This window comes from Scatophagus argus, chromosome 10 (assembly GCF_020382885.2).
Source record: "Scatophagus argus isolate fScaArg1 chromosome 10, fScaArg1.pri, whole genome shotgun sequence".
Lineage (NCBI taxonomy): Eukaryota > Metazoa > Chordata > Actinopteri > Scatophagidae > Scatophagus > Scatophagus argus.
Window position 1 is genome coordinate 1,045,467 of NC_058502.1, and position 27,447 is coordinate 1,072,913.

The 27,447-nt window shown below is 44.6% G+C and overlaps 1 protein-coding gene across 1 annotated transcript in view; it reads right to left on the reverse strand.

Moving 5' to 3' along the window:
* slc30a6 (solute carrier family 30 member 6) overlaps window positions 1-27,447 on the reverse strand; it is a 40,365-nt gene that overhangs the window by 4,671 nt on the left and 8,247 nt on the right. The window contains exons 5-11 of the mRNA XM_046401113.1: window positions 17,637-17,679; window positions 17,100-17,165; window positions 13,289-13,369; window positions 11,673-11,708; window positions 9,674-9,768; window positions 6,448-6,496; window positions 555-674 (exon numbers count right to left, since the gene is read on the reverse strand). Coding sequence (XP_046257069.1) covers window positions 555-674; window positions 6,448-6,496; window positions 9,674-9,768; window positions 11,673-11,708; window positions 13,289-13,369; window positions 17,100-17,165; window positions 17,637-17,679 — 490 coding nt within the window. The remainder of the gene's footprint in view (window positions 1-554; window positions 675-6,447; window positions 6,497-9,673; window positions 9,769-11,672; window positions 11,709-13,288; window positions 13,370-17,099; window positions 17,166-17,636; window positions 17,680-27,447) is intronic.

Here is a 27,447-nt window from a genome sequence, read left to right on the forward strand (position 1 = left end):
CTGAGATTCACAGCATTTCATTTTCATCAGTGAGAAAACAATCTGACCACAAGGTCCATTTAGAAGCTTTTCATCCTGCTCACAGGATCCTCCTCAGCACATGGAGTTTGCCCACAGGTCACAGAACGCAAGATTTTCTCCACATTGAAAGGATTTCTCGTGTCGGCTACAAAACGGATTGTGACTGAAATCTGCACAACAGCTCATGAATGGACCTTTGAAGTGAGACTGTTTTCTCAGAATGAGTCTCAGCTTCACGCCAAAACACAAAGAATTTCTTAAAATAAAACAGAAATTTGGATATGTGCATGTGCAGAGGAAGACCGTGTGACACAATCAAATTGTCATTTCCTGTGTCGAGTGTTTTGTGTCAGGACACATTTGGAGTGCGGCGCATATAATGATCAGGACAGTTAAGAGTACAGAGACTCTCCAGCAGCGGCGATGGACGTGTGACCTCAGTGAACTCAAGAGGTGTGAACGTGTTGATGAAAGAGTGATGGACGCTGGTGAATTCAGGGATTTACCAGCCGCGGAGGGAGATGAACTCTTACTTGATTTCTATGAGCATGTAGGTGATGCAGAGGGAAAGAGCTCCCGCCATGTTGATCAGGACGAACGGGTTCATACGCGGCAGCAGCACAGAGCTGAGGCCTGGAACGATGCCACACAAACTGGACACAAACACAAACACAAAAAACACAGGATTAGGGTCCGGGATCTCCTCCAGGTCTTCCCACCTCGCCGTGAAGACCTTCTGCTCAGGGAGAATCAGGGACATCACAAACAACAGTCGCTGTCACACGTCAAACATACGCTTCTGAACTGTAGATCACTCATTAAACAGTTAAATTTATGACGTATTAAACATGAATACTGCAGCTAACAACTAATTCCCATGTGAAGAGTGCACGTGTTGTACACGAGTTGTTGCTCTCGTGTGACATCCTGTGGCAGCGACCGCGGCGGATTTCACCCCTCACGTTCCAAAGGGAAAGAGTGGATCCAACACTGATGAAAGGACGTACAAGAAAACGAAACTTTCATCTCAATCACCAACGTTTTACAACATTTACAAAAGTGACCTTAAAGCACAAGAATGTTTTTGGATTTCAACTTTACAAAACCAAATGCATGAACCATTCAGTTTATTTTAAACTCTTGTCATTAACTTATTTGGTTCAAATTGGTTAAATTAATGCAATCTCATCCAACAGCCTGCCCTTCATGAAGGTCATGATGTTCAGGTTTTGGTAGGAGGGTGTGTTGACTGAACTTTCCGATCATTGTTGCATTAGACAGTCAGAGTGTTGTTTGTATTCTCAGTGCCGGAGGCTCAGCTCCGTTTGTCCTTTGGTCCGGTGGTCACTTGTTGTTAATGCGATGTTGTTTAGAGTCAGACCATCTCAGAAACAAAAATAATAACAGAGCTCCATTCGTGTTTTCCCAGTTTGCCCATCTGCTCCCTCTTGAGCTCCCTTGTGTCTGTGTTTGTCTTTCGGATTAGGCCTTTAACGCGATCACACCGACATAATGGACTTTAGGGGACCTGAACTGGTCTTGATGGGATCATTCTTGTTTTGTTTCGTGCTGTGTTGGTCTGAGGCAGCAGTCGAAGCTCTGACAAATCTCTTCTACATGCAGCCTCAACAACAGCAGAGGAAGCCTCACAGTCGTCCAAGAAGCTGCACCAGAGAAGGTTCAGCTCAGTTCAGTTCTCAAAGGCACTTCAACAGGAAGTGATGTATGTGATGTGGTCTGAGCGTGTGGCGTGATGGTGTCATGATGCAGCGTCACATTAAACAGGCGGCGTTAACAGCAGCTGTGTGCTGTGGAAGCAGATTTAATCGGCAGGACTTGACTGCTGTTAGTTTAATTGAACTGAGGTCACCGAGGACGCACATCGATGACTCCCCTCCATCAACCGAGACCAAACGAAGCCTGTAAAATGTTTTTTTAAAGGGCCAACAGCATAATTTAATGAGCTACACTGAAGTCCTGCTGGCAGAGATGCTGATTTAAGAATTTAGCAAATACTTATTGATTTAACAAAGAAATCAGATGGATCCAAAACAAAAAAGTGGCTTAATAACATTAACTGAACTTTCTGAAAAAGCTTTGTGATAATGACATGACCTGACTGATCTTAGCACAGGCTTGAAAACTGCAGATAACACAAAGTCTGGGAGTTCAGCAGGCTGCAGCTGACATTCACATCAGTGATGACTGAAATCAAACAAAGACTCGCACTCTTTGGATGTGAAGCTGTCCTACAGTCCACAGGGCCACACATGCAGCAGCACATGCAAGACTTCTGGAAAAAAAACAGCCACGACTGTCGCCAGGGAGAATAGCTTCCTATATCAGTACAACATTATGTCTTAAGACGAAGGAGGCTGTCGACGATCCTGCTAAAGACACAGTGCGTTGTGTGCAAAGGGAAGCCTGTGCTCATCTTGAGGATTTGTTTTAGTCTCACTCTGTCCAGTCACAGGGGCAGACAGACAAATCTAAAAGTTATGAGAATCAAAGAGCTTTCAGAAACAAATGTATTAATCCTTTGTTGAATATCTGTATCAATAAGTGACGCTGCTGACATGAGTACAGACTCTTTAGCCCGTTTGGGCTGCAGGGGAAACATCCAGCCGATTCCCCAAAACAGAGCCGACCCCACATGCTCTCTGAGTAACGCACCGGCCCGCTGTTCCTGGAACCGATTAACGGGTCAATGCACACATCTCCGGGCGGATCGGCCCCGCGCTGCGCGTCAGATTGAATTTCCAATACAAAAGGCAGCGCTCTGAAGCCACCGCAGCCCGATGGCGTCGAGCGCTGTCAGAAACATGAGGAGGTGCACGGTGGCTGGGCGCCGCAAGGTGTGTGTCATTAGATAATGTTTAAAAACACAAGACATGGATGTCAGCACATAATTAATGTCAGACATGTCACTCACATGTTGGCCACGGGCACGACTTTCAGAAAACTGAAAACAGAGCAGGAGACAAAGAAGAAACATGTTACTGCTATAATATCGCACAGCTCAGCTTTAATGAGCCAACCCGAAGCGCAGTCTCGTTAAGATGGACAGCAGCGACGACGTCACCCGAGACGGACGGTGAATAAGACGCGGTGATGTTACTGGGAGGTATGAGCACTGGTCGTGATTCACTGCTGGACGCTCTGGGTTCATATCAAACCTCTCGGGGTCTGCAGTCCCGAGCAGTGAGTCACAGTGTTGGAGCCGATGGGTTCCTCCTCATCACATTGTTTCCCTGGTGGAGCCTTTGGGCTCAAAGTACGGCTTCAAGTCGAGGTCTGCAGCCTCACGTGCATCTGGTATCAATAACATTATCAATCATACGCAGCTGCGTTAACGTTCTACTCACGTACACTGCATGTGATTCAGAAAGCATGAATCATGTCTAATTAACCATAACAAGACTTTGCTGTGGAAAATATTTGGGTCACACCCTGTGACAAAGCCGAGAGGACACGGCACCAAACAAGACGCTCCTAAGACTGAGCATTTAATGAATGCTGGATGGAGCCAAAAACATTTAGGCCAGTTTTACTTTGATTTCAGAACCACAAGGGTGGAGCAAACTGCCAACTGGCTGTGCAGGGAAATATTAGGAGGAAAGAGAGGAAGTGTGGAAAATAATGGTGACGAGAAAGACAGCGAGGGAGAAAGGAAAGGAAGGGAGTTGGGGATGAGCTTGACAATCCCAGCGAGTCCATAATCGCTCTTGATGCATTGATATAATTTGACATGTGACCTTGTGTGTGTGTATGTGTGTGTTAATCCAGGCACGCTGCACACAGAGAGTGACGGATTACAGTACAAACACTTGATACTCTGGACTGCTGGCTCCACACTGGACTCAGGCAGACAGAACTGCATAGTGAAAGTGAGGTCTATAAGGAACTGATCTAACACTGTGGAATCAAGGTTTAACACCTAAGACTCCCCACCAGTTAATCCGAACCGAAGGAGAATTTGGATGAGAAGGGAAACGTCTTTGCTTTAAACTCAAGTCCAGTTGCCACAACTTAAGCTGTTCCACGCGAGATGACCACAGACAGGGTGGAATCAACATTTACTTCATAATGACACGTTATGCTCACTGCCAGTTTAAATCATTCATTTGCTAAATGTAAACGTTTGTTAACCTTAAAATCTGATTTGGGAAAAGGTCTGTACAGCCATCAGTTAGTTAAAACTGCAGCACAAGTTTAGCTTGGATGTAAAGTACTGACACTGACTGTTAATCTGTTAAGAAACACAGTGATTCCTGAAAACAGCTGTTAGGGTTTTAGGGACCTGCTGGCTTCTGACAAACACACCAACAAAAGCTTCCCATGTGTGTTACTGATGTGCTGCTGCCAACGACCGCACCAGTTTTCCAAAGGACATCAGTGACACATGACATGTGCTCCCTGCACCGACAACATGGTCTGCAGGGTTTCAGCATGACTGAGGGTGACTGAGCATTTCCTGCAGCTGGAGGTTCAGAGTCCCGATGAACCACAAGACGCGTATGTAGGACATGTGACTCGGGGAAAAACAGGTGGAAAAGGGGAAGAGGCGGAGTCTGATGACCTGTAAAGTCAGGACTGCGAGCAGGTGTGAATCTGCGGATGTTACTCACTGCTGGAGGTGGTGTGGCAGCGTGCAGTGTGCTCCTGCATTAACACAACTTTGTCCTCATTCAGACAAAACGTCCAAACGCAAACGTTTGAAAGTAACACACGGAGATGGGGTCTAATCTCACCTTTAAATCAAGGAGATCCCAAAATAGCTTGTTTCAGACAAATGATTTATCATGAATCTGATGAATATTTAGCTAAAAAACATCAACATTTCAGTATTCAGATATGTTGAGTCTTTTCAGTTTTAAAGTTATGAGAAGATAATCAGGACTTCATAATGAAAATCAACAAAATTTCTGTGTCTATCTTCATCTGGCAATGTTTTGAAATTATCGGTCTCCTTTCTCCCCAGTGGCAACATTCTCACACACACCCACACACACACACACACACACACCTCTCAGGCCTCTGGCTGGTGAGCCCGACAGAGCAGCAGGCTTTATATAACCCAGTTGGCCCCCAGACCCTGCTGAGGTTAAGCAGGGACAGTCTATAACCACATAAACACACCAACACACACAGACAGTAACACACACACACACACACAGTAACACAATCAAGCAAACACATTAGGCTAGCTGCACACACTGGAAACCACACACACATGTTGATATTAAGTGCGCGCATGAAGGCATACACAGCATGTCTCTCACACACTCACACTCACACACACACACACACACCACACACACACTGGAAACTAGGCTGGGACGTCCTGTTCATTTCTGCGCTCTCAGCCAATCACAGCTCAGTTCTGCTGCACAACTCTCCAGGCTGTCGCCCTGAGTAACCTGCACCAACTGAGCTGCTGACTGTGTGTGTGTGTGTGTGTGTGTGTGTGTGCATAGACTTCACCCACTTCAGATGTGGGAATACACAGTGGGATGTAATATTCATCACAACGGCCGACACGGAGCATCAGTCTGCTTTGGAGTCAGCCTATATGTTACTACGGCAACATAAGGAGAAGCAAAGGACTTTTCATTCATTACCAATAAGCTCATTTGATGATTATCTGCATGGGATCACAAACTTGCGAGACATTTAAGGCTTCACTACCAGAGTCTGTACGAGATGACTTCCGGCTGCTTTGGGAGTAAAAAGGGGCTCCACCCACGATAAAGGAATTCTGATTCTGATTCTGATAAGAAAGATCTGCTGATTAGCTGATGAGCTCGACACGTTGACAAGATGATATATAGTTATTGGACAGCAGTTGAAGTCAAAATTACAGAAAGATAACTGATGACATTTAACTGGATCCACATACAAGAGATCAGACTGCACGACAACAGACACACAGGCCTGCATCATGTTTGGTCCTGAACATCAGCAGCGTCACTCAGCCGCACACTGACAAGTGATCAGTCAGCTAACAACAAAGTCTAGTTTTACTCAAGACCACTGGGATGACCTCTGAACCCAGGTCAGCCAGGGGAAGCTGGACATATGTCTCCTCATGCCACTGTCCTCTTCGGGAAACCACAACAACAAAACTGATCCTGGAGCAGTTTCCGAGAAGCTCAGTCAATGAGCCACCCTGACCCTGTGAGCGAGGGTGACCTCTGACCTCACAGGAAGGCCATCCATATGTGACTGTAGGCAGTGACACGCAGGATGAGCATCTTCACCGCTGTCAGGAATGTGTGTGTGTGTGTGTGTGTGCTGAGTCAGTGTAAGTGGATCCTTCCTGTTCCCACCTGAGACTGAAATCTGCTGATGAAGTGGACAGAGAGCGACAGAAGGGCTGAGGACCGCAGAGGGGGAAAAAAGAACGAAGTGATGATCATTTCTTACCTTCGACTCAGATCTGCCACGTGTTCCTGAAGCCAACTGCTGCTGGCCGCTGGAGACAGAGAGACAGACAGAGACGCCTTCAATGTACGACATGTCAAAAGTATTAAGAAGGATTAAAACAAAAACCCTCTCCATCAATACGTTTACACTGCTTCCTGTCGCATTTCTGCAGCAAACCTCCACTTCCTGTGAGAGGTTTCTGACACTGCATTGTCAAAGTCCATCAAAGCGCCATAACCTAACCCACATTTCTACCTGTATTGTTATCCAGCTGTGCATCTTTTATTCACAGTCTCCTTCTCAAAAGCTCCCATTGTCAGTTCTGCAATGGAAAAATTACAGTTTGCCACAAACTGCAGCATGAAGTTAATAACTAGATTTTCTCCAAAAACCTTCATGATGACATCAGCAAATGATTAGAGAAATACTAAGGAAAAAAAACTGTTTTGTCTTCATACATTTTTACAAATAAACAGAACAGAGAAAAGCAGCAGACTCAGGTTCAGGTAACCTCCAAATCCAATAAAACTCTCTGGACTCTGGACAATCATTTTTTCATGTTGTGTCAGAAGCAACATACGTCTCTGCAGAATAAATGCTCTTCAGTCTGACATGAGCTGAGGAACACGCAGCTTCAACATCTCTCTACTTCAACGCTGCATAAAATATTAAGACACACAGCTGGCTGATTTCACAGCTGACGCCGTCAACTCGCCCGTATACACGTATAGAAGGCCGCACTTTATTTGTCAACGTGAGAGCCGGGGCCACTGCTGCTCACACTGTCGGAGCCGAAGTCTGACCAAAGTCTTCGGACGGAGACGAGCAGCAGTGGCCGACCTCGCCGTCGTGACGAGGGATAAAAATACGGAAGCGTTATCGCCCACTTCTTTAAAAAAAGATAAGCGCTCTCGCTCGGCTGCATCGTCCCACCTTTAATGTTTGACGACACCACGAGGCCCCAAGGCTCAGCGTTGGGTCAAAGGCCCTTCACATCCCATCCCGATCAGAACTCAGAGTGTGTGTGAGAGTGTGTGTGTGTGTGTGTGTGTGTGTGTGTGCGTGTGTGAGGGAGGGGGGGTTTGTTTGTTTTGCTAGCAGGGTGAGTCAGTCCAAACAAACATTTTAATGGAGTGACTTATTTATGATCTGTGTGTACAAAGAGGACGTTCAATGCCTGTGTGTGCACGCTTGTGTGTGTGTGTGTGTGTGTGTGTGTGCGATGGCATGTCTCTCTGCTCGCCTGGCCCTCTGGCACACTACATTACCACTGTCTGGAACATGGTTGCGTAATGCACTTTTAGTCTCGTTCCAAGTGTGTGTGTGTGTGTGTGTGTGTGTGTGTGTAATGAATGAGAGATATTGTGTGTTTGTGTGCGCACGTAGCTTCATCCCCCACCCATCCTAAAATGTCAGATGTTAAGTGATGTTGAGACTGCGCCGAATGCAAGAGCAGACAGCTGACACACACACACACACGCACGCACGCGCACACACACTCTCTGACCTCATTCATCAGTAGACTGTTCATACAGACAGTGAGTCAGTCAGAGAGGAGAAAGAATGGAGGAAACAGAGGAGTGGGAAGGAGAGGAGAGGGGAGGAGGAAACAAGTGAGGAGAGAAAAGGAGGGGAAAGAAAGAAGAAAGAAAGAAGATGAAAGGACAAAACAGGGCACAGGAGAGCAGAGAGAGAAACAGGGGAGAGCAGAAGACACAGAGGAGAAGGAGTATGAAAACAGAAGGATGATTATTGGCTGGGCGTGTTTCCATGTGAGTGTACATTCAGGTACAAAAGAGTGTAAAATATTTGTGTTTTTGTGTATGTGTGTATGCTTGTGTGTGTGTATATGTGTGTATGCGTGCGTTTGTGTGTGAGAGTGTGTGTGCGTGTTGCAGTCCTCCTGTATTAGCAGCACACCGAGTCTCAGTGAGGTTAATGTGTCCTGGGGTCCTCGCTGGCCTGCCCTCAGTCTGCATCTCTGTGACCTGTAACGTGTGCGTCTTATGTGTGTTGTGTGTGTTTGTGTGTACGGGTTGTGTGGGTCCTGATGACCGGAGTGTTTGTGCACTTGTACTGTCTTTGTGAGGACTTTAAGGGCGCCTGCTTTCCAAACTGTGGTTACGGTCTTCTCAGGCCGGTAAAAGATCAGCTTGGTTTACTTGCAGGAACTTGTCTGCTTGACATTAAAAGTAATCTGAAACTGGTGCAAAGACACGACAAAATTAGCCAACAGGAAGCCAAACTGATCATTATGGTTAGGGATTTGGTTCATGTCTCTCCACGATGAGATAATGGAGCACTGCTGTATTTTGATCTCCCATCATCAGCACCAGCAGTGACTTCTTGCTCTTGTAAACAGAACTACTGGTCACAGACAGCCCACGCTGTCCATTAACCAATTAGCCTATTAACAGAAGAATAATTACCATTTCATTCAATAACCAAACTGAAATGTCAAACGTTCTTTGTTCCAGTTATCATCTCTGTTTGAAGCCACAGTGAACTGAGGGTCCTTAGCTTTTGAACTGTTGACCGGACAGAAACGAGACATCCGAGTGTGACTTTGAGCTTTAGGAAACAGCGAGGGGCATTTTTTTCCCCATTTTCCTAACATTCATCAATTTAATGGATAATGCAAAGAATCTGCAGCATGAACCCTAAACAGGAACATGAAAATCAGCTCTTTGTCTGGCAGGTGTGCTGCTGGTTTGAATCCAGCTTATATGCAGTGTTGCATGTCAAAATGTTTCCCTCTGTGCTGCAAAAACACCAACCAAAAAATAATCTTTTGAAATGAATTTAAAAACATATATTGTCATATTTTAAGACCAAACAACTGAGTTTGGTTTTATAACTTACTGATTTCTGCAATTAGAAAGGGACTAACCTCTGATCCCACTGCTGCCATTTGTGATTTATTTACTGACAAAACAGTGAGCCAGCATTTCATTTCACTTCAGTAATCCTCCAAAATAAAACAAAAGCCAAATTGTCCCTGTTCCCCAGTGAGGGGGGTGGGGGGGATTATCAAACCTCCACAGTCCAGAGGAGAGACACCAAAACACACACAAAAATCACTAAATCCAGGCTTCAAAAACACTGTTCAAAACACAGTCCAAAGATCAGGTGTTCTGCCTCCAGTGAAGCTCCATATCACTCCAGTAAGAACACACAATGAGATGAACTGGGTTAACTGGGAGGAGGGGAGGGGGGCTGACTGTACCTTCTGAGACGTAGGCGAACGGTTTGTTCCTGACCGACAGCAGAGTCAACAGGTTGAAGAAGAGAGCGACGAACGTCCCGACCAACAGACGACCTCTGCAGAGACACAGACAGACAGACAGACAGACTAGTCTGTGGAGGAATACTTACCGCACACACTGTGAACACACAGAGCCGATAACCTGCTGCAAACACACAGCGTGCACGTGGCTTGGCTGCATGTTTGCAATGTTCTCAATCTGAGAAAACAATATTTACTTACCACAAAAGGTACACAGAAAGGTTTTCTTTTCCATAATAAATCTGTCATATTTTAGATTACAGCAGGCAGTGGATGCGTGATGTTGTTTGGATGCCAGACATATTCAGCAGCCTAAATGACTTGACTGTGCACGTGTGCTGGTCACAGCACCAACTGTTTGAGGAAAAGCTGATCACGAGAAACATTGATTTACCCTTTTTGTATTTCCAACTCACTATTTCTCTTTCAAACAAACTCAACAGGTTTATAATACAGAGCTACAAACCCAGCTCACAGCAAGCACAGAAACACACACACATACACACACACACACAGTCGTAATCTTCAATACACTAATCACATGGGACAATCCATTTAAGAGCCGAAAAATTGGTCCAAACAATCAGTGGGAGGCGAAGGGCTGCCGACGGTGAGCCACAATAACTGGGTGTTAACCCCCCACAACCCCCGACATCCCTCTAAGAACAGATTAAAGAGAGAGAGAGACAATGTGTGTGTCTGTCTCTCTGCCCAGCAGACACCTGTCCCCCCAGTTAGCGGCCGTCTCCCGTGCCGTCCAATCACGTCCACTCAGAGAAGAAGAGGGAGGACGGCGGGGGGAGGCAGGGGGGTAATCTCGTCACAGGAGACAGGTTTAAGTCTTGCAGTGTTTTAGGTTATAAAAGCTGCCACTAATCTGTTTTATTATGGAGAGATGATGGAGAAAGAGAGAGAGAGAGAGGCAGAGAGCGACAGACCAGGACAGGTGAACTTCACAGGTGAATCTGACCGTGAGGCAAGAGAACAATAAAAGACAGAGGAACAGAGGGAGGCAAAGAATGAACAGCCTGGCAAATCGGTGGATTGATCAGCAATCCAAATCGGTATTAAACAGTGAGAAAGCTAATCATTCTCTGAGCCCTAACAAACATTTGTGAAAGGATTTCGACGTGTTCACACACTGCAGCTTTTTGTCTTTCAGGCCCCAATCTCAACACACCGAAGTGATCTGACACACGCGTCTCACAGACTGATTTATTTATATATTTTATTTATTTATATAACTAATAATCTCACAACGCTTTCCAAACAGGGCAGGTCTGCATCATCCTCTCCTGGTTAATGGGGAGGTAAGTAAAGGAACTAGTTTACTTCAAAAAAGAGCACAGTATCCTTCCACTCAGCACTTCTGTGCAGCATTTCATCTTAATCTGTGTACATCGGAAACAATCAAGATAAAATGAAAGCTGGACATGTTCTTATAGTAGTGTGTGTGGACCCTCACAAAATATTATTCAAGTTTGACGAGTGCTTTTCAGGAAAATAAAAATAAGGAAAAGTTTGCAAACTTTCTTTCTGTTTCACTTTACGAGCAGTTTAAAAATACCTGACTGGGTGTTTCTGATGCTACTCCGACGTGAGCGTTCAACACAGTTTGTTTAATTAACACACACACACACACACACACACACCGTCAGAGTGTGAAGTTAACAATGAACACGTTACCGTCAGTCGCTCTCAGTCTGTGACTTTGCCAGTGTAATTCTGTCTGTGTCTGACCCAAATGTTTAGGATGTTCTGTTCCTACAACAGCTGGCACTGTGAGTGTGTGTGTGTGCCTGTGTTTGTTTGTGTGTTTGCGGGGGGAAGACACTCATGTTGTGTCTGTTTATTTTAAACCGTGCTGAGGGAATATGTGTGTGTGTGTGTGTGTGTGTGTGTGTGTGTGTGTGTGTGTGTGTGGAGGGGTAATACTTACGTGTGGACCTCAGGCTGCTCCATGAAGCGCTCCACACTGACAAAACAGACACAAACACAGTCAACAACACTGGGCCAGGTGGGATTACTGACTGTGTGTGTGTGTGTGTGTGTGTGTGTGTGTGTGTGTGTGTGTGTGTGTGTGTGTGTTGGTATTTCCTGTTTTCTCTCTCTGTTTGTTCGCTCCTTGTCTCCTTTCATTCATTTCATTTGTCTTGATCGCTCTCTTTCTCACTCACTCTCTCTTTCTCTCTCTCTCTCTCTCTCACACACACACACACACACACACTCCTGTCTGCCACCTCCCTCTGTGCTGCTGCCCTACTGAGCCATTCATGACGTGCACTGTACTGTACAGGCTGTGTGTGTGTGTGTTCTCTTCTCATGCAGGGAAATGGCAAAACAAAGTAAGAGCACAAAGAGCTCAGATCTGGCTGTTGAATACATTTCTTCTTGATTTTTCTGTGTGGGCTTCAGGGCTGTGCAATTATTTTTTTTCTTTTTTGTCTGTTTTAATTGTGTCTATTTTTAATTTACAATTAGGACCCTCTCTGGTGTTTTACTGGCCAGATTTTCTCTGCTGTTCCTGTGTCAGACTTCCTGCCTGGCTTTGCTCCATGCAGCTTCATGTGGACTAATCGGTGGAGTGGAGAGCAGCTTCTGAGACACTCCCGAAACGCATCGCGGCTCCAATGTGATGCAGCCGCATTCAGTGGAATCAAAGCGTCAGAGTCACTTTGACTAACAGGCACTTATGCATCTACACACACACGTGTGAAAGTGTTAGCAGGCAGCGCGCTAACTGCTTGACCTGCCTGTGTGTGTGTTGTCATTCTACCCCTCCCTACCCTGAGAGATGACCGCAAGACAACCCCAAGCAGGACGTCTGTGTGTGTGTGTGTGTCACAGCCAGGCACTGACTTTCAAACATCCCTAAAAGATTCAGGCAGTTCATACAGTAAGCAAGGTTAAAATCTAGTCTTTAGACTTTTAAACTGTGTTTCCATGTTTGATTTCCAGTTCTGAATGGGTTCAATGGGGTCAATACTGGATACGTTTTTGATTTACAGGCAGCACAGTTTGGAAATGATTCACTGTATCTGATTTGCTTGACTCAAAGAAAGAGGTTTAAAACTCAAGGAAAAGCCCAAACAAAATCTTAATGAAGAAAAAAGTAAATGGCAAACAGAATTTAGTGAGACAGAACTAAAACTTTATTAGAAACATGAAGATGAGTATGATGTGTCTCCTGTGAAAATGTATTCCAAGACAGCACATATTTCTATGGAGATTGTAGTTGAATCGTAAAGCGAAACTCCTATTGTAAAATAAAACCTGCACAGATGTGGACTGAGTACCCTGGGGTCCAATTATGGCATTTTTCAAATTGTTTGATGGCAAAATAGTCCTGAGAGAAGAAGAATGCACCCTGAGTAGAGCTCAGCAATGTGGTGAAGTTAAATAATGAGGAGGGAAAACAAAGAGAGAAACTACTAGAAATATTCTGTTTCTGCTTTGCAAAAAAAAGTAATTGAAATTTTAATCAAGAGAGACAGTGAGTGAGACACAGAGACGAGAGTGTGTTTGTGTGCTTATGTGCGAGGTAGACATACACACCTCTCCTTCAGGATGAACAAGGCTCCCAGCTGGACCAGAACAGTGGAGGCGAAAACCGCCAAAACCTCCAGTCGCTCAAACCTGGAGAGGAAGCGAGACAAAGAGGAGAGGAGACATCAGCGTCCGCTAAGAGCTCTCTGACGTACCCTGACACACCAGTCCACTCATTCAGGGACCTACGCAGCAGGCCAGACACTCTGGAGGTTTGATCATTGGGAATAAACGTCAGGTTCATAAACATAATCAGAAGGATTCGTAGGTTTGGTTCAGTCACAGACACCAGCAGTGGCTGCAGAAGCTACACAGTGAGCAGTGGAGCGAGCAGGCCAGCCAACAAGCTTGTGACTGCTGAACATCATCATGTCCACCGTCCCAGAATGCACCAGGGGCACAGCTTACAGCACACTGGATGGAAACATCTCCACTCAACGAAGAACAAGCTCTTCCCCTTTGGAAAACCATATTTCTCCGTGTGATATTTACTTCCACGCCCCTCAGAGCGTCCCTACTGAACACCAACGTGAAGCCAGAGGTCGGCCATTTCCAGGCCTCAGAACGTCTGCTCGTTTGGACAGGAGCACAGCCTGATAAAACCTCTCCGGAGAGGAGAAATACACAACCGAATGACTTCTAACCAATAACCTGCCCTGCAGATGTGATTATGACAAAGAACAGAACAACACAGCTTTGCCTCTCTCCAAAGGTCTCAACAGTATTACATGCTTTCACTCAAACATTCTTATAGTGTTTAATCTAGTGTGACTGCATCAAATCAATTTTAACCTCTAATCAGCTGTTCAGTGAAAGGTATCCAAAAAAAAAAAAAAGTTAGGACACAGTAAAGGTTTTCAGACGATCTTTAGAAAACATTAATGTTAGCTGAAGCTGGCTGCACAGGAGTCAACTGACTGATTGTGTTCCAGGTTTTAGTCAGACCCCACGTCTCTCCAGGGAAACAGATGTAATGACAGTAAAGCTCACCCTCTCTTTTTAATATGGCGTAGGCAGACAACGGACCTTCACCATCGGGCCGATACACGGCTGTAACGGTTGCTGACCTTCTGACCTCGTCACAAGGTTGATCCCGTCACAGTCTGTCGATCATGAGCAGCTTTGTGTCAGTGAGTGGTCCACTGGGCTTATGGGGGTTAACCTGACGTTGACTGTTAGCGATCTGATGGTCCGTCGCTCCACCGCAGCATTAGACCACGAAAAAGAGCTTCTGTCCATCTGAGCCAAGTGCATTATGGATTAATGCAAAAGAGACGTGATGTCGTGCTTGCATCGGGTGAAGGAGGTGATATGAGGTAACATGAATATGAAGAAAAATGATTTCAAGCACAGTTTGGGTTCCTCTTCCAAAGTGAACGTCACAGATTATTAATCCTGGGTTGGAGTCTCAGATATTTGCACAAACATGTGAACTTCTGGGCTTTTTGAGCTTTGACCTGCAGAGCTCGGCGCACCAATGATTTTCCTCCAAAAGATTTCTAAGTTATAATCAATACAATAGAATACTCACATTTAAGAAGCTGATACAGGCATGAAAGGTGACTCATTGATTATAATAACAGCTGCTGATTGATTCTCTGACAATACATTAATAGTTTCAGCTTTATTTTACTGCATTTTGCTGCCTTCAGTATATTTACATAATAACTAATGCGATGCTCTTATACCATATCCTCCTCTGAGGAAGCCTCATTAAAATACCAAATAAATTAATGACAATAATTTAACAGAACAACACAGTACCGATATGTCATAACACCTGTGGCAAGCATCGATTGTTGTTACAGGAGTTAAAACTGAAACACAACAAACATAAACTGTGCTGTGGCATTTAGGAAAAAACATCACATTTCTCTTCAGTCTGTGGGGTCGGCACATGTAGAGTCTACTGTAAGTGTGGACTATAGTGTGTGAGTGTGTGTGTGTGTGTGTGTGTGTGTGTGTGTGTGTGTGTGTGTGTGTGCGCGCGGCTGTAAAAGCTTGTCCCTTAGAGTCTACATGTACGAGAGACATAAAGAGGCCGTTCGTCCCACTGAGGAGCCAGTGAGCAGACACCTATGGGTTAATAGGTTGTCCATGTTCACTGGGACTGCAGGATTGACGGACGGACGGACACACACACACACACAAACACAAACACACTCTCCTTCTGAACACTTAGTGCCCGCTGTTTGGCCTGATCGCCTCCATGCTGCTGGGTCAGAGGTCAGGCGTTGCACAGCCAACAGCCTGTGGTTAATGTACAGAGACGCCACGGAGAAAACCTGCTGTCTGCTGGATACGAACTCACACCATCGTCTGCGTCTTCCTCAGGACGGTGACGCTTCCACAGCGTCACAAGAACATTTTTAAATTAAATTATCGCTTCTTCACACAGCAAATGTGCAATGAAGAGGTTTAATTCAGCTCAAGGCATGAAACTGATCAATCACCTCATGCATTCGCTTCACAGCGCTTGATCACTTTTTGAGCGTTTGATGACATTTTGGGGAAAACAAAATTATAAGCTTCTGCCTGAGATTTTGTTTGATGGCGCTGCTCCGATGGGACATCAACAACAGCTGTTCAGTTCATATTTTCTAATTGTTTTGACCCTTAAAGTTTGAGTTTAGTATGTCTTTACCTGCAGCAGTTGAGGTGCAGTGGATCAGACTAACTCCTGGACAGCCTGGCTCAGGGTCCAGGTTTACAGGGTTACAGTCACTATTCTTCTGTTGCTGGCAGCCCACTAAGACACAATCACACCAACAATATGCTCAAATGAACACACATGCATGCACAGATGCTCACAGCAAAACACATACAAACACACACACTGATGTGAACTCAAGCACAAGCTTTCTCACACACACGCACGCACAAACACACACACACACACACACACACTATAAGAGCCAAGTGAAGCTGAAAAGCAGATTTCAACTTGATCACCACTCTTCCACACCTCAAGGTCAGAGGTCACCTGTCAGCTGCAAATACGCTGTTTGGCCACTTCACTGAAACACACACACCCACACACACACACACTAGTTGTGTGCCGGAGTTGGGCAATGCTCAATCCAGACAACAGTAACAGAAGCTTTTCCATCGATACCGCATCTGTGTTTACTGTGTGTGTGTGTGTGTGTGTGTGTGTGAGTGGTCATGGGACTGCAGTGAATGCGAGTATGTAAACAAACACAGATGGAGCTTTGACTGAAACACATCTGAGTGCAGAATGTATTAAAGGTACATTGACCGATGTTAGTTAACAAGATGACGAAGGTTCAAGGCACCGTCGAGGTTCAAATAAAAGAAGACAGATTTTAGATTTTCAAAATAAAGTAAGGCCAGAGAGTTATTCATATTTTGTGATCCTTTCAGAAGAAAACAAAGGAACATTCAAAATGGCGATCCGTCAGTCTTCTCTGATGAATCCACTGCACCAGTTAATTCCTATTAGCTCACAACCTGCACGTATTTTATGCATATTTAATAATTCATCCATGCAGTCTGTATGACAAGTTAGATATAGAGAGAATGAGATTATGATTATGGCTGGATGTTGAAATAATGACTTGATATGTGATCTCAGTTCTGTTCTTCGTCTGCATATTTGACCACTTTACATTAAAGTGAGCAGGATGCCGATTCAGACATGACACCAACATGTCAGATTATCACAAAGGTCTGAATGCACTTCTTCATGGCCGACGTGATGCTTTTTAAATAAGTCGAGCGTGTTTCTCTGTGCGTTTCTGGTCGAACTCTACCATGTTCTGTTGTGCACAGTATACAGCAACTGTCATGATGAACTCACCCAAATGAGTGGACCTGACTGGGCTTCTTCATGGTCACCCAGGAACTGATAAGACAGGTGATCAAGCTGCAGGTCAGAGGGAGGACGGACAGGAGGACGACAAATAAGAGGGGAGTCAGTGAGAGACAAATGGTAGATAACAACCACAGAAACAAGAGGGGGTCAGCTAAAGTTCACTTCTTATTTATCTTTTATTCATTATAATCTCAGAATTAATTTTTCATGAGTGGAAATTCTCCATCAAAACAGCAGCAGTACAACAGCTGAGCAGACAGTGTTGTCTCACATGTGACTTTGTTTCTGCATTTTTCACACTCCAAGCTGTTTGTTTATTGTATAAAATATTTGAAATTAATGAAAAATTAACGAGACTGATATGATGCAATTGAAAAGTGAAAGACGTTCAAGCGTTTCTCTTTTCAGCGGGTAGCTGGAGCATTTACTGGACACATCATTTATTACATCCAGGTGATTTTCTCTCTGCGTCAGAACTGATATGTACAATAATTTGGGAACGAAGCTGATTTTTCCACTCACCTAAAGAGGTCGAAGATGGTGAGGTATGTGTAGGCAGTCAAGGCTGAAATGACAACAGAGAAACAAAGACCATCACAATTCAAACACAAGATGCTGGAAAGGAGCTGTGACCGTAAGCTGATTGGCGAATTCATAATTTTGAAGGTGTAACATGATTTCATTGCACATCAGTCAAAGGAGCACTATTTTATTGGTAAGTGTCTGAATAAATGATCTGACTGTTTTGGTTGAAGCAAACAGGCGACAACAGGAGGAAAAACTTATTGTTTAAGTTTGAAGATGTTTAAATGATCAAGTGTCAGTCGCAACAATCACAGGCAGCGACGATCAATGACTTCAAAGTCACTGTGGACGCAGTCTGAACAGGATATGAAACCTGAACACATCTTTGCCGCCCATCCACTTGGGTCATCAGCGCTTACATCACCAACTCGGTCAGTAAGTTAGCAAGTCACTGAATCAGCCCTGCAGATCGTCTGCCAGGCTTTCGCTGAGTGAATTACCTGGACAGCAAGTTGGAAAGCAGCCAATCAGGCAACAGGTAAGCTGAAGGTTCAGCGGGTTAATTAGTCAGTCAGCCGACAAGCCAATAAACTAATCAGTCAGTTAACCAGCCAGATATGGAGATTCAACTGACCAGGCTTACATACTCAGTACCAACATGCCTGTCTGTCTCTCTGCCTGTCTGTCTTAATGCTTCCCAACCAGCTTTCTGTAATCAGGCTCTGCTGTGGGGGATGAGGAGAGCGGATTAGAGCGGCTTTGTGCCGAGAGGAACATTTTGTTTCCCCACCACCGGCGTCCATGTTGGCCAACCTGACGCCATGTAATCCTGACAGAGCGGCCCAGACACACAGACAGGCGAACAGAGAGAGAGACACAGCAGCACTGAGGCTGAATGACAGAGCGACAGGCTGTGAGAGAGAAAGAAAGAATAAGAGGAAGACAGATGGACCGAGAGATTGAGGCAGACAGACAGGCAGAAAGAGAGAGTTTAGACAGACAGACAGGGTGACAGACATGTATACAGGCAGGTAGACAGAAAGAAAGTGAATGAGTGTGTGTGTGTGTGTGTGTGTGTGTGTGTGTGTGAGTGAGTGAGAGAGAGAGAGAGAGAGAGAGAGAGAGAGAGAGAGAGAGAGAGAGAGAGAGAGAGAGAGACACGGTCCATAACAACAGTGACAGGATGGTAAAGAGGAAAATATCTAAGCAAGATTGAAATTAAAAACCACAGAATCAGTCACACATTTTAAGATTTTACTTATTTATTTACTTCAGCATTTAGAGGGAAATTACACCCTCAGATTTTGCTACAAGCTTCTCAGCATATTCGAAAAATGCAACAGACTAGGACACAACATTGAGGTACTTCTACTTCACTTGTGTAGATTCTCGGGTCATCTTGCACAGAAGAGCTTAAACTGTACTTAACTTGAGTACCTTTACTTTTAGGTCTACTACTTTACACTTCTCATCCACTATTTTACGCACTTTTTACCCAACAACATTTATTTGATAGCTGTGGTTGCTAATTATTTTGCAGATTCAGATTATTCAAGGCTGACAGGTTGTTACTCATAAGGTGTAACCACTCGGATTGTGCTGAGTGCCAACATGCTAAACTCAAAGTGTCACAGACCTGCCAGCGTGGCTCAAATTAGACTCAAAAAGATCACATTCAGTGTGGTTTGTTCGCACTTTTATGGAAAAAATAAAAAACACCTGAGTCACACATGACCAAAAACACCAATCAAATTTGGGCCACTTTGACTTGCAGTGTGAATGCAGTCTGCATCATAACATTTTATGAGATTATTTCTTGCTGATTGTAAAAATGTAATTGGCCTGTTAAGCAAACTTTTATCCTGTTATGTTGATATGCAGCAGCTCATGTGTCCACAGCGATCAATGAGGTTTGATGTCATCTTGTTGTGCTGAATTAAAAGCAGCAGGCAGTAAAGGCAATAATAATACAAACGCTGACATCACAGTGACCCTGAAACAGGCCGGACCAAATCAATACCGGGGCTGAAATTTCCCCTCGCTGTGCTTGGATAGTTTTACATACACACACCCACACACACCGGTTCATTTTCCTTTATAAATCTCCTGCTTACATCCAAACACTGACATCCAGAGGACGAGTGGATGTGATACCAGAGCAACAAACAGATCACACAGGGCAGCCATCATTACTGTCTCACACACACACACACACACACACACACCAGTATGAATGAAGAATATGATGCACACCTTTAACAGAACTATAAAAAACACAGAAACATACACACATGCCACAAAGAGCTCAATATCCACTAGAGAAAGATTAAAATCCCTGTTTGTTTTCAGAAATTATCAACAGAGGAGAGGAGAGGAAAGAGGAGACGAGGAGAGGGGGAGATGAGAGGAGGTTGGTCAGCATACTCTGTCTTCACTTTCTTCTTTTCTCATACAATTTGCAATTCTTTCACCTCCTTAATTCTTTTCTTTTCATTTGCTTGACCTCAGAGGTGGACAAGATGGACAGGGGCAAGAAAGACGGAAGGAAGGAAGGAAAGGAGAAGCATAGAAGCATAACAACTTCAAAAAAAAGAAAGAAAGAGGAGGTAGAAGGGATGGAAGCGAGAGGTGAACAGACAGATGAGAGAAGAGAAATATGAGCAGAAAGATGAATATTTAATGCAGTCTGCAGAGGAGCAGCCCAAACACACACACAAAGTAAAAGCACATTCACAGTAAATGCACACATAGGAGATGCAAACATTGATTAACATATTGATGATGTGGGCACTTCATTTATCACTGTTGATCAGCTGAGTGAAGTAAATCGAGAAATGGAAAGAAGAAGATTTTGATTCAAAGCGATTCTGCAACAACTGAAGAGCAGGGAGATCCATCACACCAAATCAAACGCACCCAACTTCTTCCTCAGCTGCATCAAAAAAATTACAAGAAAATTACAACGAAAAACTACTGTGAGCGACTGAGTAAAATAAAAGTATCAAAATACAAGACCAAAAGGTTTGGAGCAGCAGAGAGAATAAGAATAAATGCACTGAGATTTGAGAAAAAGGGGAAAATATTTGCGCCGTGCGTTTAAAGTATTTAAAGAGGTTTAAAGACGACGCTAACAGCTTTGCTTTCCATCACTGCAGTGTGAGAACTTTTTTTAAATCGCCTCCAACGTGATGGTCAACAATTACGAGAAGAAGACATCCTGCTTCAACATGTTCCTGTTCCTGTCACGAGCTAAAACACACCAACTGCACCACACGGTTCTGCATCACTTCTGTACGTCTACACTGAGAAACACGGCTGAATGTGTTCATATTCTGCTGGTCTTAAACTCAGCATGACACACACACACACACACACAGCTACAGAATGTGCTAACCGCAGCAAATAGCAGCTTAGTGTCACTGGTTCCGGTAAACAGTAAAGTGAGACTCAGAACACACACACACACACACACACACACACACACACACACACAGTATCAGGTCATCTCTTGTGTGCTGCAGATGTAAACTAAAAGCTTCTATCGAACGCCTCAACTGCTGTGGTGAGGAGGCTCCCCAGAGGAAGAGGAGGGAGGAGGAGGTGGAGGAGCACCAGCGACAGAAAGATAAAGAACAGAATGATATAAGAGGAAGAGGAGAAAGATGAAGAGGACAGGGAGAAGGCTGGGAACACTGCCCAGCACTGACACTGCTGACCACTGAGGGAGAAACATGAGACTGAGGCCGCGCACACACACACACACACACACACACACACACACACACACACACTCACACACACACACACACACTCACACTCTAAGGGCATGATCACAACATTATCGATATTAACATGCAAACACACACCAACTAATCCAGTAAACACACAAACCAACACACTACAACCTTAACGCTAAGTTGATCTGACAGTTTTCATCCTGGTCTCCAGCTGAATCATTCAAATCAAGGGCAGCACACAAATATGTGTGGCATAATGAGCGCTTAACCAGGTGATGGACTAAGGAACAAAGTCTTAACTTCCAGCTTCACACAAGGCTTAAGAGTGTTGGCTGTTTTCCAGGAGAAAGCATCAACACGCCATCTTCCCTTACACGTAAGCAACAATTTGCACTGAATTTACAGGTGAATTCAAGGTGCTTCTGTCAGTGGGATCAGGAGGAGGAAAAACATGTTTCAAATCATAAAACAAACACACGGTTAACACACACACAGTCCCTGTTGGCCATGGCCCACACAGGCAGCTCATCGTCCTCAGATATGACGAGGGACTTCTGTCGATATGAAACCAGACTGAGACTCTGCTGTGTCCATTTGTGAAACCAAAGAGATTCTCATGTCTCCAAGTGGGATTTGAGAGGCAGCTGGCAGTGATATGTTAAACCCAACACACTGCTGTCCTCGAGTCCCGCGTGCCCTGACCCCGCTCCCTGCAAACCCCTCCGCTCATCACAATCAATGCAACATCATCTGTCCGAACAAAACTGCCATTTAGGAAAACTAAATGCTGGTTAGTAAAGTGCTCTCCCGCTGACCAGAGTCCTGCACTGATCCAGTACCTGTGGCTTGAGTTTAGGTTTATCAACTTTCTCACTTCTGCTGTCACAACAGCTTGGATGGTCAGCATCATGTTTTTCAAGCTAAAGCTCCTCTCTGTTTTAGATCTTTTTTAATATCAAAACAAGTTTTGTCCAATAAAAAAAATGTCTACTTAAAAAACAAAATCATAAATTTGTAACAAGTCTGCAGTGAACTGTCCCTTTAAAGGTGGGAGCAGATTCACAGACATCATCAGTGTGTTTAGGTGATCGAGTCACACTGAGAGCAAAGCAGATGTGGTGGCTGTTTGGGGAGTAAGAGGAGCTGATCTCTCTCTCTCACACACACACACACACACAGATAACTGTGAGTGTGTGTTGGTTGTACTGAGGGCCCCATGGGACGGACTCCTTCACCAGCTGTGTTCTGACACACAGGAACACTCAGGGCCTGGGGACAACACAGACACACATGCGCGCACGCACGCACGCACACACACACAGCTCAGATCACAGGCGCACACTCAACCATGTCTGGATGAGAAACAAACTAATGTATATGCACACAAACACTGCGACAGCACAAAACAACAACAACAGACAAAGCTGAAGAAATAACTCAGATGAACCTCATTCACATTCAGCTCCCTCAGTGCTCCTACGTTCAGATTAGGGCTGGAGATACTGAATAAACTTTATGCATGTGTGCTGGATGCAGTGAATGACGCGTATTGGGAGTACAAATTCAGAGGCATGCAAGATGATTATCTGGTGAGAAATCAATACGTGTGCATTATCGTGCATCCCAATCAATTTGTTTGAGCAGGTGGTTTGACACCCGCTTTGACGTTTCCTCGCTGCGTCCCTCTCCGACGGACCTTTCAGCTTCTCTTTCCTCTCCTGATTCTGGCCGCGCCCACAGGGCGCGTCTCACTGCTGGAAATACTGCTTCTTTGGTTTCCATGTGGTTTCAACCGCATCGAAAACCGCATCCAAAAATTTACAAAGTCAGTAAAAAATCTCTTAACTTTTGCTTGTCAATTTTAATTGTACATCTTCTGCTCTAAAATAATATCATTTACAGACATAAACACACACCCTAGTGTTTCTCCTCCTCATCCTGGTCAGAGAAGGCAAAAGTGAAGAGGAGAACCGAGAGGAGGAAGAGGAATAGGAGGAGGAGGAGGAGGTGCATTTATTCGCCTGTGGAACAGACACTTGACCTGGTTTCTCATTGCTGCTCTGAGCCAACAAAACAGCTGGAGAGACACACACACATACACACATGGGGACTGTATACACACATGTACACACAGGCAGTCAAACAGACAGAAAAACACAGTACATGGGAATAATGACAATAATAATAATAATGATTAGTAGTAGGAGTATTAGGATTATTATTATTATTTTCAATACTATCACATACTGGTAAATGAAAAAAATTGAAAAATAAATTATTTTTTGTTTTTGTTGACATTTCTTACATTTTATTTCAAACAAAATAACTACAGTGACTTTCTGAAGCAGCACTGGGTGTGTGTTTAAGACTTTTTTTCCCCCACTTTCTGCCACAGTATCATAAGGGGTATCGAATTTAATTTTTATACTGGTACAACGTTTAAAATTCTGGTATTGTGACAACCAGACTCAGTTCTCTTGAAACACTTACACAATTCCCTCTCAAGCATCTTTTCCTTGTATCTTAGCCCATCTCTCTCTCTCTCTCTCTCTCTCTCTCTCTCTCTCTCACACACACACACACACGGCTGAAGAGACAGTCCATCCATCCGTCAGCTGAGAGGAGGCGACAGGAGGGTGGGGTCAACAAGTGTTGGGAGACAGACGTGGGTGAGACACAGGTGAAAGAGAGAGGGAGGTGAGTTAAGGTGAAAGACAGAGCTGAGGTAGGTGTGTGTGTGTGTGTGTGTGTGTGTGTGTGTGCGCAGTCAGGCTCCCATATCAAATTGTGCAGTGGACAACTGGTTCAGCTTTCAGCCTGTTACAAAGTAAAGGCATCAGCTTTTTGTCTCAATGGAACAAACACAAACACACACACACACACACACACACACACACACACACACACACACACACACAGTTCTGTAGACTCATCATCAGCTTATGTTTCACCAACAGTGCAACAACAGCTCTGCTTAAACAGCACTTGGACAGACACACGGACACACAACCCAACCTTTATACGCACAATCACTCAGCAAACACACACATCGCCGGCTGTAGGCCCAGCGCTGTGTCGACGCCAACATTTTCAAACCAACGCCATTTTGTCCCTCACGGGGTCTGTGCATGTGCAGCGCTCAGAGACGCCAGGGAAGCGAGATCTGCACTTTTCGTGGTCTGCTGTGGACTCCAGCATCTCCAACAGCAACTTCACAGAAAAACATAAATTCAATGTGCTTTGATCAGTTATTAAAAATTCACAATAATGTTCTTGTTGACTGGTTAATACATGTCCTGTTAGATATATTTCATACACACACACACACACACTCCAAGCTGGTTGCATTTTCTTCTAACTACAGTACACGTGTATACACACACACACACACAGAGAGAGGGAATGACATGAGGAGCAGTGGGTCTGGATAAGCTGGAGTATGATTATCTCTTTGGACGGCTTCACAGGTCGACTGAGGGTTAACCGCCTCAGTGCACAAGGAAGGCATGTATGGAGTCTACCGCATGTGTGTGTGTGTGTGTGTGTGTGTGTGTATTTGCAAACAGGCTGTCAGCCAAGATGAGAACATTGGACCAGATTGCAGGGTGTGGGTCTGTGTGTATATGGTGTATATGGTATAGTGTGTGTGTTTACACGTCTACTAAGCCGTTAGTCATGAGCTAATGGGGCCAGTGTGGTGTGTGTGTGCGTTTCCATGCACATGCTCCTGCATTAGAGTGCAGTACAGTATGTACATATGAGGCTTCATCACTGTGGCGGCTGCTCTAGAACATGGTATTAGACTTGCAAAGGGGGGTCAACGAGGATGTGTGTGCGTGTGTGCGTCTTCTATGTGGGTTATGCTTCATTTAAACTACAGGCAGAAATGCACTGGAGGCGTTGGATGTACACATTTTCCAAACGCACTAACAGTTCCATGTGACCGACATGCAGAGAAAAACTAAGCGAAGCTGCATCAGATACTGAATTTGAAGTAAAGACCTGAGACATGACTGATCCTGATGTTATTTTACTGTAACTGGAGTAAAAACTAAACAACATACAAACCCTGCCATAGAAGCATCTGATTTTGTAACAAGCATTTAATTATTCTGAATTTGGGGAAAAGACATAATATAGGAAATATAAACAGTGTTAGGGCCATAAACATGACACCTGCAGTGTCCCAAAAGAAGACCAGTCCTCCTTCTGCTGTAAATGAGTCAAATATTCAGTTTAAAGGCTGAAGATATACAGTACATAAGGATGGCTGACACGTCTCCACCTGAGGAGCCAAAATGTCCCAGATACGAGCACCGCCATCTTGCTCATGTCATTTGGAGCCAGAGGACGTGCGGTAGTGATCAGGAGGTGGAGCAGTAGTATTTTGGTGTGAGGTAATTTAATATAAATGTGTGTGTGTGTGTGCGTGTGTGTGTGTGTGTGCGTGTCTGTGGCGTCTGTCTAATGAGGTGGAAGACAAACACTGTACACTCTAAACCTTCAGGGTCTTCAGCAAACAGCTCAGCACGTGAAGAGACCTCACTGGGCCAAACAAAGTTATACCACCACACACACAGGGATGTTCAGACTGTCAGCGTGTGGGAACGACAGCTCACACTGAAGGGGAATAATGAGAGTGAACCCGAGTTCAGCCTGTTCGTGTGCCAGTCAGGAGTCGGCCCATCTCATGACAAACAGACATATTAACAGGCACACCGAGACCTTTCTGTTCTGGATTTTCTGCTTCAGTTTTAATTCATAAATCTGTTCATTTCAAAGTATCAGCTGCTTAAACTTTTATTGGGCATTAGGAGTGGGCTTTCAGTCCACTCATGTATACCGTGACCTGGTAGATTTTCTGGAAGATCAACTGAGAAATAACAAATAGATTAATTAACCAGACAGAATGAGAAGATCCTCAGGTAAAAACTCAAGCAGGTAACTCAGGTAAAGTAGCAGGTGTGATTAAAGTGCTTACTGACCCTGTGAGTGGAGGAGATTTTAAACACGACGAGGAACCTGACTTATAGTATTGAGACTGGCCCGCTGTCTGCTCCCGTTGTTCTCACTGGGGCCGCGTATCGACAGAGGTGTCGCCTTCCCCTCATTTGTTCGATACCTGTCCTCCGCTTCCTGTCTGCATGACACCCGACGCCACCAATGTACGTGTGTGTGTGTGTGTGTGTGTGTGTGTGTGTGTGTGTGTGTGTGTGTGTGTGTGTGTGTGTGTGTGGGGCTTATGCTGCAGTATTTGCAGACAGAGCGGGTGAGCAGGGATAAAGTTGCATGTTATTCTTTTCATGGCAGCATTTTCCTGAGTGATGGAATCACTGAGAGAGGATTTAATGATGGTGGCGGACACGAGTCTCACTGACCATAAACACCACATCTGCACACCGAATTCAAGCCACTTTGTTCAGGTGAAACACAGCTCCCAATGAGATATGTGCCTGTTTACAGTCAACTTAACAGATCAAAAATTCAAACACGGTTACTTTTTAAACCTCAACCTCATCACACTGACTCAATACTTAAACTGCTCACTTTAAAATACATCATGTATCTCAACGAAATGTTTTCATTCACTCTCCTCACCTGCAACGCTGCTTAACGTATGAAACCTGCGCACGGATGCACGTGTCTGAGCGTGTGTGTGTTTTTCACGTCCTAAATACGATCTCGTCACATCGTCTCGAGCGAAGCCAGCAGACAGCTCGGCTGAGGCAGGAAATGCTTTGAAACGCGCTCTCACAGTTAAGAGCAACACTGACACTGACCGACGCTACTGACAACCAACGTTTCATGCACACATTCAACATCTTTGAAGCCCAAAAGTCTCAGTAATTACTGCACAAACCGCAGGACAGGAGGACAGTAAGACCAAGCTCTAAAAAGCAGAGGTGAACTGACTCGAAGCACAAAGCAGTTGGCTGGAAATGTTTTAACATCCAATTTCAAACTTTTTAACAACCACTTTATTCCACACTGACAGTTAGCTCACATCTCCTTTCAGATGTTTCTCTCCTGGTGGGGGGCACGGCTCTGCGCTGCTGCGACGCCGTTTGAGG